Raw genomic sequence first — 13,527 nt, forward strand, 5'->3', positions numbered from 1 at the left:
TCAAACATCTCTCTATCACTCAACATTCGCCGCCCACTCCGACAACCGTAGCTTCAACGCGCGCCAAACATATGGACCAATCACCGCAGCCAATATTCAAGCTTCTCACTGCGATGCATCGCGATAGGTCTGATTGAATCAGGGAGCTGGCCAATAATAGGCAGCGCTACGTCGGGGGCCCCGGAATGGGGGACATGTGGACAAGTTCCTTTTGTTCTCGCGGTTTTCTTTTATAGCTCAATGTTTTCAATGATACAAATCCCCAGCAAATATGTATATTATGCGAGGTGTTTACACTATTCCCTGATACCAAGTTAATGTGCAACTATTTACAGTTACGACTCCCCATTACATCATGGTAATAATACCATATTTAATAATCAATGAGAAAATTAGCCATGTACAATTTCAGTAGATATGAATAGCCTAAATATTGGTAGCTAAACCGTTATATACAAATCAAAGCAATTTACTAAACGGTGGATCCAATTTGTAAGTCGCTGTGGATAAGAGCGTCTGCTAAATGATATAAATGTAAATGTAAATGTGATGTTTTATATTGTAGACAACCGTTTATATAGTAAATACCCGCTTTGCAGTCACGTTGCGCTTTTGACAAGATATATATCATAAGGATGTGGTACTGGTGATGTTAAACACATCTCCAATCGTTGTTTAGATCTGATATTCTACGCAGCAGCACAAGGCGAGACGTAGGCCAGTGTTATATCGTCAACCAATCACGTTTGTCAAATCCTTTCGGTCGAAATGTACATTTCATATTCTAACTATATGGACATATTATAAAGTATGAAAAGGCTTATTCATTCACAATATAAAAAATGTATCATACCATCATATTTCTATATGTTTTATTATACTTTTGTGTACTAGATCATATGGGTTGAAAATTGTTTTTTTCTCAGACAAATTAACAATTCCAGGTGAAAGCCGAATGTCATAGCTTTCTAGGGGGGGAAACACTACAACATTAATAAAATATTGCCCTCTTGCTAGATTGATGACTAAAACCATAGTGAAACAGTGCAAAACGGCTGTCAGCTCAACTTTATACAACGACCTTTTTTGCCAAAGCAGAGATACTGAATATTTGTTTTACCCGAGCTACAGAAGTCTATATAGGTCCGCTAATACTAGTAAAGGCCCAGTGCACTACTTTTGGGAAACAATATCTACACTACCAGTCAAAAATTTGGACACACCTACTCATTCCAGGGTTTTTCTTTATTTTTTACAATTTTCCACATTGTAGAATAATAGTGAATACATCAAAACTATGAATGAACACATATGGAATCTTGTAGTAACCAAAAAAAGTGTTAAACAAATCAAAATATATTTTATATTTGAGATTCTTCAAATAGCCACCCTTTGCCTTGATGACAGCTTTGCACACTCTTGGCATTCTCTCAACCAGCTTCACCTGGAATGCTTTTCCAACAGTCTTGAAGGACTTCCCACATTTGCTGAGCACTTGTTGGCTGCTTTTCCTTCACTCTGCGGGTCCGACTCATCCCAAACCATATCAATTTGGTTGAGGTCGGGGGATTATGGAGGCCAGGTCATCTGATGCAGCACTCCATCACTCTCCTTCGTGGTAAAATAGCCCTTACACAGCCTGGAGATGTGTTGGGTCATTGTCCTGTTGAAAAACAAATGATAGTCCCACTAAGCCCAAACCAGATTTGATGGTGTATCGCTGCAGAATGCTGTGGTAGCTATGCTGGTTAAGTGTGCCTTCAATTCTAAATAAATCACAGACAGTATCACCAGCAAAGCACCACCACACCATAACACCTCCTCCATTCTTTACGGTGGGAAATACACATGCAGAGATCATCCGTTCACCCACACCGCGGTTGGAACCAGACCAAAGGACACATTTCCACCGGTCTAATGTCCATTGCTCGTGTTTCTTGGCCCAAGCAAGTCTCTTCTTATTATTGGTGTCCATTAGTAGTGGTTTCTTTGCAGCAATTCGACCATGAATGCCTGATTCACACAGTCTCCTCTGAACAGTTGATGTTGATATGTGTCTGTTACTTGAACTCTGTGAAGCATTTATTTGGGCTGTAATTTCTGAGGCTGGTAACTCTAATGAACTTATCCTCTGCAGCAGAGGTAACTCTGGGTCTTCCTTTCCTGTGGCGGTCCTCATGAGAGCCAGTTTCATCATAGTGCTTGATGGTTTTTGCAACTGCACTTGAATAAACTTTCAAAGTTCTTGAAATTCATGGACTGTCATTTCTCTTTGCTTATTTGAGCTGTTCTTGCCATAATATGGACTTGGTCTTTTAGGGCTATCTTCTGTATACCACCCCTACCTTGTCACAACACAACTGATTGGCTCAAACGCATTAAGGAAAGAATATCCACAAATTAACTTTTAAGGCACACCTGTTAATTGAAATGCATTCCTGGTGACTACCTCATAAAGCTGGTTGAGAGAATGCCATGAGTGTGCAAAGCTGTCATCAAGGCAAAGTGTGGCTAAATGTAAATGTAATGTACTTTGAAGAATCTCAAATATAAAATTGTTTAACACTTATGGTTATTACTACATGATTCCATGTGTTATGTCATTGTTTTGATGTCTTCACTATTATTCTACAATGTAGAAAATAGTTTTAAAAAATAAAGAAAAACTCTGGAATTAGTAGGTGTGTCCAAACGTTTGACTGGTACTGTATATATATATATATATATATATATATATATATATATATATATATATTATATTCTAGAAGACAGTCGCACCAGTCGAGTCTTCAGTTCCACATTACAACAGTAGAGGTCACTCAACTGACAGCAAAAACATGCTTTTGGACAAATTGCAGTACCATGGGTTAGTTATAAAAAATATTTGGTAGTAGTGTTGATAGTTGACTTGGCTTTACCACTAATCAATATAGCATTTATTTGCAGTTCTGCCATTTACTTTCTATTAAATATTTGCTCCAGCAGAGGCGCTACCATTGGTAGTTATAAGCTAGCTAGTTGTGGACACAAGCTAGTTGTGCTAGCTAGCTAGTGTATCACGTGATGCACGGAATGGCAGATAGCTAGCGCAGCACATTTGGTTATCAAAATAACATTTAAACAATGTCAAAGTAACTAGTGGAGATGTGAAACTGTTTTTTTAACTTTGGCTAAAACCTAGCTTTTATATTCGTTTGTTTAGCTATACAAACAAGCTAAGACGTCACACATCTGAGAACAAGCCATCTCGACCAGCTGACAGCCAATTATGCTAGCTAGCTAAATCAAGGGTGTGGGAAGGTGTGCTACATCCACACGAACTCAGCCATCCACATAAAGAGACACACGTGCAATTATTGAACTGGGAACATTTTCACACAGAGAAATTTTACAACATGACATCACAACACAATCAGAAGGATTGGAACTATTTCACACTGGGAAGAGTTGTACATGACCCTTACAAAAAAAGATTGCAGTTTTGAAACTGCAGTAAAAGTGCAGTAACTGTAGTTGACTGTTGTATTTTGGAAGCAGTAATTGCAATGTTACTGTAGTTAAAAAAGTTTTATTTTGGACACAGTTTTCGCAGCATACTGCAGTTATACTGCATTGTACTGCAATCTTTTTCTTAAGGGGACAGCTGAGGTGCTGGGAAGAGGAATTATGCAGCCCACCACTCAGTACATAACAGTATACACAACTACCACCACAAAACCACATCCGTTTTCACAACATTTTATTTAAAAAGACTTAGAAATCTGGAACACAGTGCTTACATGCTTTTAGACATGGAAAACAAAAGCTGAATCTGTGGATCACAGCAACTCACTAAGAGCCCTCTTTGGGGAAACAAATTCCTAGCCCCTAACCACTAGGCCCTAACCACTAGGCCCTAGTGGAGATCTGAGAGGGTTGAATACATCTAAACAATACGGTGGTAGCTCCATCTTGCTCTCTGATCCAACCCTCTAAGGTCTATGCATAAGTGGCTAGGGTGTAGGGGCTAGGAGGGGTTGATTTGAGATTGACAGCCTCTGCCCTCGGCTCCCCCAGGGCACCTGGGACTGCAGAGGCATAGTTGGAGTTTAGGTACTCAGAGCGAGATATTCTCAAAGTTCATCTCTGCTCTGTGATAACTTTGTGGCATGCTGTTCCAAGAACTTACTTAATCCTTCTATGGTTCTGTCCCCGCCCTCGAATTTGATTGGGCTCTGCTTGCTGTTGCTAGGCGCAAAGTAGATGGTGGGGAAGCCCTCCGTTTTGTAGCTGTCGTGAGGCACATCGTTGGCTGTGGCGTCCATTTTGGCGATGACCAGGTTCTTCTCGCTCTTGTATTTCTTCCCCAGGGCTGTGTAGTCGGGTTCCAGCTTCTTACAGTGGCCACACCACGGGGCGTAGAACTCTATCAGAACGTCTTTTTTGGTATCCATGACGATGTCGTCAAAAGTTTTCCCAACCACTACCTTCACGGGGCCTTGGTTGTTCTTGGGCACTGGCTGGGATTTGATGATGGGCTTCAGTTTGCCTGTAGAGGGGAACAGACAAAACCAGACATGCTGACCACTAATAGTCTATTACACAATCTTGGCAATTCTGACAGTTTCAATGGTCAACCCTGTAAACTCAATAGGACCATCAAGACCTGTCACATACTGATAATATTTTGCTGGCAGCAGACAAGGCACTCAACTCAGAATAACCTGTAACTCAATACAACATGCTGTGGTGTGAAGTCCTCTGACATACTTTCAATTGACAACAATTGCTGTAAAACTCACCTTTCTTGAAGGCCATGATGAAGTCCCTCAGCACCTCAGAGTCTAACTCCTCAGGCTCCATGGCAAACTTCTTGCCTCCATCTCCCAGGATCCCCACGTTGACTTCCTCCCCGCTGTCACTGAGCCCCAGGCTCTTCAACTCATCTGAGTAGTCCTCCTCATCAGCGATGGCAAAGGTGTATTCTGGGAAATCCTTGGCCACCTCCAAAACCTTGCTCCTCCAGAACTGGGTCGCTGGAACAGAGATAGAGGGGGTAATCAGACATGAGCTGCAGGCTCCAATTAACAGCCAAGGTTCTCCAAACCTCGGTCAGGGAGGAGATCTACTTGAAGTGCAGTATATTGTTCCAGCCCTTCAGCCTGACAAAAAAGGTATTATGGAAGCTATGCAGCTTAAGACTTTGAAAATATCCACAATATTCACCTAATATAGGAAATAAGGGGTTGAGGACACACCTTTCCTGTAGTCAAAGCTGAAGTCCACTCCGTAGTAAACAACGACCAGTGGTCTCTTGGTGTAACGTTTAGCATCATTGCTTTGTTTCCTGTGACCCACCAGCGGCAGGATGTGTTTCTTAAAGAAGTCCTGCACCTCCGACACCTCTGTGGAGTCCTGGGGGGAGAGGAGGCAGGACATTATACATACATGAATCATTTCAGTATTCTATTTAAGTTAGGAAAGCATGCTTCATTGAAGTCTGCTAGTTTCAGATATCCCTGCATATTGCAGTGAGATGGATAAATGGCATCCATCCAGTGAATCAGGCTGGGAATTGCCAGGGACCTCACGATACGATATTATCAAGATACGTAGGTGCCGATACGATATGTTTTGCAATTCCCACGATTCTATATGTATTGCGATTCGATACTGCGATTTTATTGTGATTTGATGTTCCAAACATATTGCTCACCATATGTCTGCTGCAGACAGACAAAAGAACATGAGGAAACAAGTTTTGATCAGTCATGGAAATAAGTGCTGAAAACATGTTGGCTCACTATTAAAAAAAAGAAGATGGAGCACATGCTTTAGGATGAAAAATGCAGGAGTTTTGCCGCAGGTACAGCCGACTAGCGCTAGCTAACGCTACCTAGCAAAACATTTATAATAACAATAATGTAAAAAAAAATTACAAATCGATACTTGGAAGTCAAAGTATTGATTTAATATTGCCCAAAATAATATTGTGATATGTAACTGTTTAGATTTTTTCCCTCCATCACAAGGCTTACTGTCACATACATATTACCTCAACTAACCGGTGCCCCCGCACATTGACTCTGTACCGGTACCCCCTGTATATAGCCTCCCTACTGTTATTTTATTTTACTGCTGCTCTTTAATTATTAGCTATTTTTAACTTATCTACTTTTTATTTAACACTTTTCTTAAAACTGCATTGTTGGTCAAGGGCTTGTAAGTAAGTAAGCATTTCACTGTAAGGTCTACACCGGTTGTATTCGGTGCATGTGGCATTGATTTGAGTGTGTAAGAAGCTGACTAGCGTAACGCACACACACACACCAGTTGTCAGACTTACTTTGATGGTGAGTATATATGAGGCTTTCTCGTACTTGGACCTGAACTTCTCAGGATGCACCATGACGACCTGGCTTGGGGAGGCCTTGAGGAGCTTGGCCACGTCTGAACTGAAGGTGTGGAGGAACTTGAAGTCCTCTCTAAGAGCGTTACCTGGGAGGAGTGAGAGGAGGGGAACACAACAATAACTATCTCCTTTAGAATTAGAAGGCCGCACTGGGAGTACAGGAGCACGGATTAAATATATCCTCTGTATACTACACATCATATGCAATATCCTATGTATCATGAACACTGACAAATGCATTCTCAATGTCAATGTAATTAATTATGTACTCACAGGCCTCTAGGTAGAGGTCATAGGTCGTATCCTGCTCTGAGGAGAACACGCCCACTAAGACAGCATCATCGCCATCTTTGATTAACTCCTGCACCTGTTTCACCGTCTGCACCTGCTTGGAGGGTGGCCCCGCCTGGTCGCTCATATAGTCAACGATACCTACAGAGAGAACACACACAGAATAGTTAGTACCCTCGGCTATATCATTAACATGGGACGGGTCCTAAAGTCCATAATGTTAGCAGATATATTTAGTCATGGGGTAGTGTCTGAAACAGTGAAGCGTGGACGTACCATTCTTCTCTCTGGGTCCGTTGTAGTCAAAGGCCTTCCCCTTCCTAAAGATCTTGAGGGTGGGGTACCCCGACACCCCGAAGCGGATGGCGATGTCATTCTCCTGGGTGGCGTCTACCTTGGCCAGGGGGATGGGAGGAGAGCGCTGGCTCAGGTCCTTGGCTGCCTTCTCGTACTCTGGAGCCAGCCGCTTACAGTGGCCACACCTGGAAAAGGGATGGGCATGGTTATTCAAATATCCCAACGGACGTTAGTGTTCATTTTTGGAGAAAAAAATGTTTTGTTTGTTGCGCACTGTAAATGTACTAGCTAGGGATGTAAATGTAGGTACATTATGCTGCTGACTAACTGACCCTTATTAACCGTTTAACAAATGGTAAGAACAAATTAATGTGACCAACAGAAAATACTATCAGAGATCTGTATATAATCATGAGATGCTTATGTTTCCGCCCTAACAATGGGAGTCGTTCCAAGGCGGGAAGGCAGGCGACAAGCTTAGGCCCAAAATAAGCCCATAGAAACACATTGGACTTATTTGGACAGATTTTGTCGAGAGTGAAACCTTGCGCTTTGCCTTCTTTTCTCCAATACTATGCATGCATACAAGGACCAGACATTTTTCATTAAGAGCTTAAATGGAAACATGCAACAATAGTAAGCTTATCATCTTACAGTCAAAAGGCTATAGCCAATTATTGAACATGCAACTCCTGTAATGAAGTAGCTAATAAAATGTCATTTTCAAACATTTGTCCAAATGCAATTCACGGAAAACACAGTTCTAAACTGCACCTAAGGTAAGCAGTTCCATATGGTGACAGATATACATCTCAGTTAGACATTTAGAAAGAGGAGGAACAAATAGCAACTACTATGATGGTTTGCTAAAATGACTAGGATTGTGCCTTTGGCTTCTGGACAACGAAAGAAAGTTGATATGAAACCAATAGAACAGGAGAGAACTGCTGGTTAATGGCATCAGGAAGTCTTTATAAAATTGTCTCCACGTTTCTATGGATGGATTTTCACATGTCTACTTTGAAGCAAGGTATGACATCTCTCATTATTTGAAGTTAAGTAAAACGTTCAGGTTTCAAATAATTATACTGCCTCAAGCTCACATTGCAAAGTGTTGGGCCTACCGCTGATAGTCAATGGTAGGCAGGCTATAGCCTATGCATCCGAATGGGAGGCACGCTTTACGAGTTGAGACAGAAATAAAAATAGCTCCTTTTTAATCGTGGCCACCAAAGTTAACGCGATTGCATTTAGAATTGTTATTTGTTGCGCAATGACTGGGCTTCCAAAAGCAGGTTTTACTCCAGTAGCCTTCAGGCCTTTTGAGGAGCTAGTCTCACGCTGTCTGTGTGGTAGGCTATTCCGCTCCTCAAACTAGGCTCTGTATGCTGCGCGCGCGATAAATAAAATGCATGACCACTAACGAAAATACACACGTGCCAATTTAATTCCACAAAATTATGCAAATTAACCTATAGACCAATAAGCATGACCGGTCAAATGCGGCAGCTAACCGATTAACGGTTAACCGCGAACATCCCTAGTACTAGCCTACAGATCTGAGGATGCGCAAAGTAATTATTTTATTTTCAAGAACATATACAACTCTCGTTGCATTTTACATGAAAGGGCATTTTATTTTCCTAGCGCATTAGCTCTCCAGTCAGCCCTAACAACGGTAACCTTCTGTATTTCCCCCCCACACACTTTCAATAGCCTAGTGATAACAGGCGCGCACCTAAGGGAGATTCTACAAGACATGACACAGATCAATGCAAAACACTCACCAGAAAAGTTTTTGAAACAGAATCAGTTCTATCATAGGGAACATCAGATTTTTCTTTCACTGTTGCTGACTGTTAACCAACATCTACCAGAGAATAGTAGTCAAAAACACAACCGTACACTGTCAGCTGTTGTGGTACCGGCATTTACGGCATTCTGATTGGACCCAAGAGCAACTTGTTTTGGGGGGGGGGGGGGGGGGGGGGGGGGGGGGGTTATCAACTATCCGAATATCTGCAAAAATGCCATGATATTATTAGAATAGTGAAATAGGGGAGGGAAAGTTATAACAGCACTATGAAGCTTCAGAAGGCAAGAATAACATCATTCATGAAGCATCACAGTAAAATGGCTTCAACTTCATCTCCTCCTTCACCAGTTAGAAAACACAAAGGCCATGATAGATTTAATTTCATAACTCAGTGCAGGTGAAGCAGGTGAAGCAGAGGAGACTCTAGACTATTGAGATGCATCCTAAACGTTGTCTGGGGGTGCTGACTGACCATGGGGCATAGAACTCCACCAGGATGATGTCAGCGCTGTTGACCACCTCGTCAAAGTTGTCCTTGGTCAGCACCAGGGTGGCCTCTGGAGGGGGCTTCCAGTCCGGCTGGGCCACTTCCATCACTCGAGCCACAATGGCTGAAACACAACCACAGTTACTGCGTTACTAATGTTACTGTAGTGAAACTGAAAGTGGGTTCCAATCCACTCGAGCCACAAGACAAACACAACCACAGTTACTACGTTATAGTAACCTGTTTAATACTCTGTTTCTGCTTGAACTAAACAAGCTGGCAATGTAGCGTTGTCAAAGGCTGAAAAAGACAGTCAGGTCCTGACTGGATAAGTCTTCTTAGTAGACGTCTTACCCTGCTCATTCCTGGCTCCATCATACTCCACAGCCTCCCCCTTCTTCATGATCTTGAAGGTGGGATATCCCGACACCTCGAACCTGCTCCCTAAGGAACTGGACTTGGTCGCGTCCACCTTGGCCACAGGGATAGGGGGGTCATTCTCCTTCAGAGTCAGGGCAATCTTCTCATACTCTGAAGCAAACTGCTTACAGTGGCCACACCTGGGAGAGCGGAGGGTAACTGATTAGAGAAGTGTCAATCAATGGGAAATGAATTAAATGGTGCAGATATCCCATGCATATTTGAGATTAAGGTCTGCCTGTTTTTCAAACTACATATCGGCTACCAGGAACTGCACAATAGACGATGCGGATGGACACGTCTCCAATGACTGCCAAATATTGACTTTATTATTGTGAACTATCCCTTTATGCAAACTTACCATGGTGCATAGAACTCAACCAGTACGATGTCCTTCCCCTCCATGAACATGTCGAAGTTGTCATCATTCAGGACCAACACTCCATTCTCATTCTTCACCTCTGTTCCATCAGCTTTATCCTCATCTTCATCATCATCCTCCTCCTCCTTCTCTACTTCTTCCGCTACATCTGCGAACACCATGGATAACACACAGTGTGAAATAAACATAATGTCTAGCAACGATAGTCTGACTGGACAACACAGTTGGGTTTGCATTGCAACATAACAAAACCACGCTGCAACATACAGAGTACGCGCGTGTACGCACAACATTCTACAAAATCTAGCCAGCAGTCAAGTTAGCAATTAGCTAGCTAGCTAGCCAGCCAACTACCTAGTTAATAAGAGCTGCCTGGCTGTTATAATTACAGGATAAGCCAACTACCTAACTAGCCTAGTAAACATTCCTGGCTAACTTAATTCATTACAAATTAGCTAGCTCCTTACCATCAGCTTCACATCGGATGACAGCGGCAAAGTGGGCAACGCCAAGTAACACAATCAGTAGCAGCGCTATCTTTCTCATTGTCAGGTTTTCCAATGGAATGCTATCCGTGCAACGAGTGAGACTTCTCCCTTTTAACTCGTAACGTTAGCAGATGAATGTCACAAAAATTGTGTTTTTAATAACAATCTCTGTAGATCTTTATGAATCCTGAAGTGGGGTTACAAAATGATCTTTGGCTTGTGATTTCTAGCTAAAGAATTCGGAAATCACGCTCCTTCACTGACTTGCCACATTCTAATTGGCTGTCATCATCAGCTTTCCTCCAATTGCGTACCGCCACTTAATTCCTGGATCCAGTACGTTCGAGGTTGCCATTGGATAGTTGACCAGTTGTTGTAATGTCATTGGACTGAATGGACTACTGTATTTTCAACAGTGAACATAGAACAACCAAAAGTTTAACGTGTACTTTTGATATCAAGGACGTCTGTCTCTAGATTTCAACAATGTAAACATTCGACTGATAGTGAGCGAGCCCTGTTTACATTCTTTCAGTGTGCTCCCCTCACCTTAACCTGCACTGCACACCATTTATTTGAGCATTTTGAACCAGGGAACATTGTTTATTGAATGTTTGCGTAAATATACATGATGACACAAGCAGTAGCCTACTGAATACTCATAATTAAGCCTGATTCACTCCACACAGAGTATTTAAACATACAACCTTTTAAAACATTTCCCTCTTGAATAGTATATTCATTCATTCATTAATTTGACTCGTAGTATATTCATTCATTCATTAATTTGACTCGCAGTCTCAGCCTCAGCACTGTCTGGCTGTCCCTGACTGTTGAGCTTGAAAAATCCAGCAGCGTTGCAGTTCTTGACACACTCAAGCCGGTGCGCCTGGCACCTACTACCATACCCCCTTCAAAGGCACTTAAATCTTTTGTCTTGCCCATTCACCCTCTGAATGGCACACATACACAATCCATGTCTCAAGGCTTAAAAACCCTTCTTTATCCCTTCTCCTCCCCTTCATCTACACTGATTGAAGTGGATTTAACAAGTGACATCGATAAGTGATTATAGCTTTCATCTGGTCAGTCTAGGTCATTGAAAGAATAGGTGTTCTTTATATAGTATGTATAAGCTGGAAGTAGAAGCCTAAGTGTCGTTGTCCATTAGTTTACTCCAATTAGGGGTGGGATGGTAGGGTTAGGGGAAAATATATTTAAAAATATAGATACTTATATATATATATATATATATATATATATATATATATATATATATATATATATATATATATATATATATATATATACACAGTGGGGAGAACAAGTATTTGATACACTGCCGATTTTGCAGGTTTTCCTACTTACAAAGCATGTAGAGGTCTGTAATTTTTATCATAGGTACACTTCAACTGTGAGAGACGGAATCTAAAACAAAAATCCAGAAAATCACATTGAATGATTTTAAAGTAATTCATTTGCATTTTATTGCATGACATAAGTATTTGATCACCTACCAACCAGTAAGAATTCCGGCTCTCACAGACCTATTAGTTTTTCTTTAAGAAGCCCTCCTGTTCTCCACTCATTACCTGTATTAACTGCACCTGTTTGAACTCGTTACCTGTATAAAAGTCACCTGTCCACACACTCAATCAAACAGACTCCAACCTCTCCACAATGGCCAAGACCAGAGAGCTGTGTAAGGACATCAGGGATAAAATTGTAGACCTGCACAAGGCTGGGATGGGCTACAGGACAATAGGCAAGTAGCTTGGTGAGAAGGCAACAACTGTTGGCGCAATTATTAGAAAATGGAAGAAGTTCAAGATGATGGTCAATCACCCTCGGTCTGGGGCTCCATACAAGATCTCACCTCGTGGGGCATCAATGATCATGAGGAAGGTGAGGGATCAGCCCAGAACTACACGGCAGGACCTGGTCAATGACCTGAAGAGAGCTGGGACCACAGTCTCAAAGAAAACCATTAGTAACACACTACGCCGTCATGGATTAAAATCCTGCAGCGCACGCAAGGTCCCCCTGCTCAAGCCAGCGCATGTCCAGGCCCGTCTGACGTTTGCCAATGACCATCTGGATGATCCAGAGGAGGAATGGGAGAAGGTCATGTGGTCTGATGAGACAAAAATAGAGCTTTTTGGTCTAAACTCCACTGTTTGGAGGAAGAAGAAGGATGAGTACAACCCCAAGAACACCATCCCAACTGTGAAGCATGGAGGTGGAAACATCATTCTTTGGGGATGCTTTTCTGCAAAGGGGACAGGACGACTGCACCGTATTGAGGGGAGGATGGATGGGGCCATGTATCGCGAGATCTTGGCCAACAACCTCCTTCCCTCAGTAAGAGCATTGAAGATGGGTCGTGGCTGGGTCTTCCAGCATGACAACGACCCGAAACACACAGCCAGGGCAACTAAGGAGTGGCTCCGTAAGAAGCATCTCAAGGTCCTGGAGTGGCCTAGCCAGTCTCCAGACCTCTGAACCCAATAGAAAATCTTTTGAGGGAGCTGAAAGTTCATATTGCCCAGCGACAGCCCCGAAACCTGAAGGATCTGGAGAAGGTCTGTATGTAGTGGGCCAAAATCCCTGCTGCAGTGTGTGCAAACCTGGTCAAGACCTACAGGAAACATATGATCTCTGTAATTGCAAACAAAGGTTTCTGTACCAAATATTAAGTTCTGCTTTTCTGATGTATCAAATACTTATGTCATGCAATAAAATGCAAATTAATTACTTAAAAATCATACAATGTGATTTTCTGGATTTTGTTTTAGATTCCGTCTCTCACAGTTGAAGTGTACCTATGATAAAAAAGTACAGACCTCTACATGCTTTGTAAGTAGGAAAACCTGTAAAATCGGCAGTGTATCAAATACTTCTTCTCCCCACTGTATATATTTACAAAAAATATGGGGGATTGGTAATGATGCAGAC

The 13,527-nt window shown here is 42.1% G+C and overlaps 1 protein-coding gene across 1 annotated transcript; it reads right to left on the reverse strand.

Annotated features, from left to right (window-relative positions):
• Positions 1-3,722: 3,722 nt before the first annotated feature.
• On the reverse strand, positions 3,723-10,848 carry LOC311120851 (protein disulfide-isomerase A4-like). Its single transcript, XM_084195413.1, has 10 exons — positions 10,552-10,848; positions 10,064-10,232; positions 9,637-9,842; positions 9,268-9,406; positions 6,959-7,164; positions 6,665-6,823; positions 6,326-6,477; positions 5,238-5,394; positions 4,782-5,015; positions 3,723-4,528 (listed from the first exon to the last, which is right to left on the reverse strand). Exons 1-10 carry the CDS (start codon positions 10,628-10,630, stop codon positions 4,113-4,115), a joined length of 1,917 nt encoding a protein of 638 aa, XP_084051539.1. The 5' UTR covers positions 10,631-10,848; the 3' UTR covers positions 3,723-4,112.
• Between the last annotated feature and the right edge of the window lie 2,679 nt (positions 10,849-13,527).

The sequence above is a fragment of the Coregonus lavaretus genome (assembly GCF_964263955.1).
Source record: "Coregonus lavaretus genome assembly, contig: HAP1_SCAFFOLD_975, whole genome shotgun sequence".
NCBI lineage: Eukaryota > Metazoa > Chordata > Actinopteri > Salmoniformes > Salmonidae > Coregonus > Coregonus lavaretus.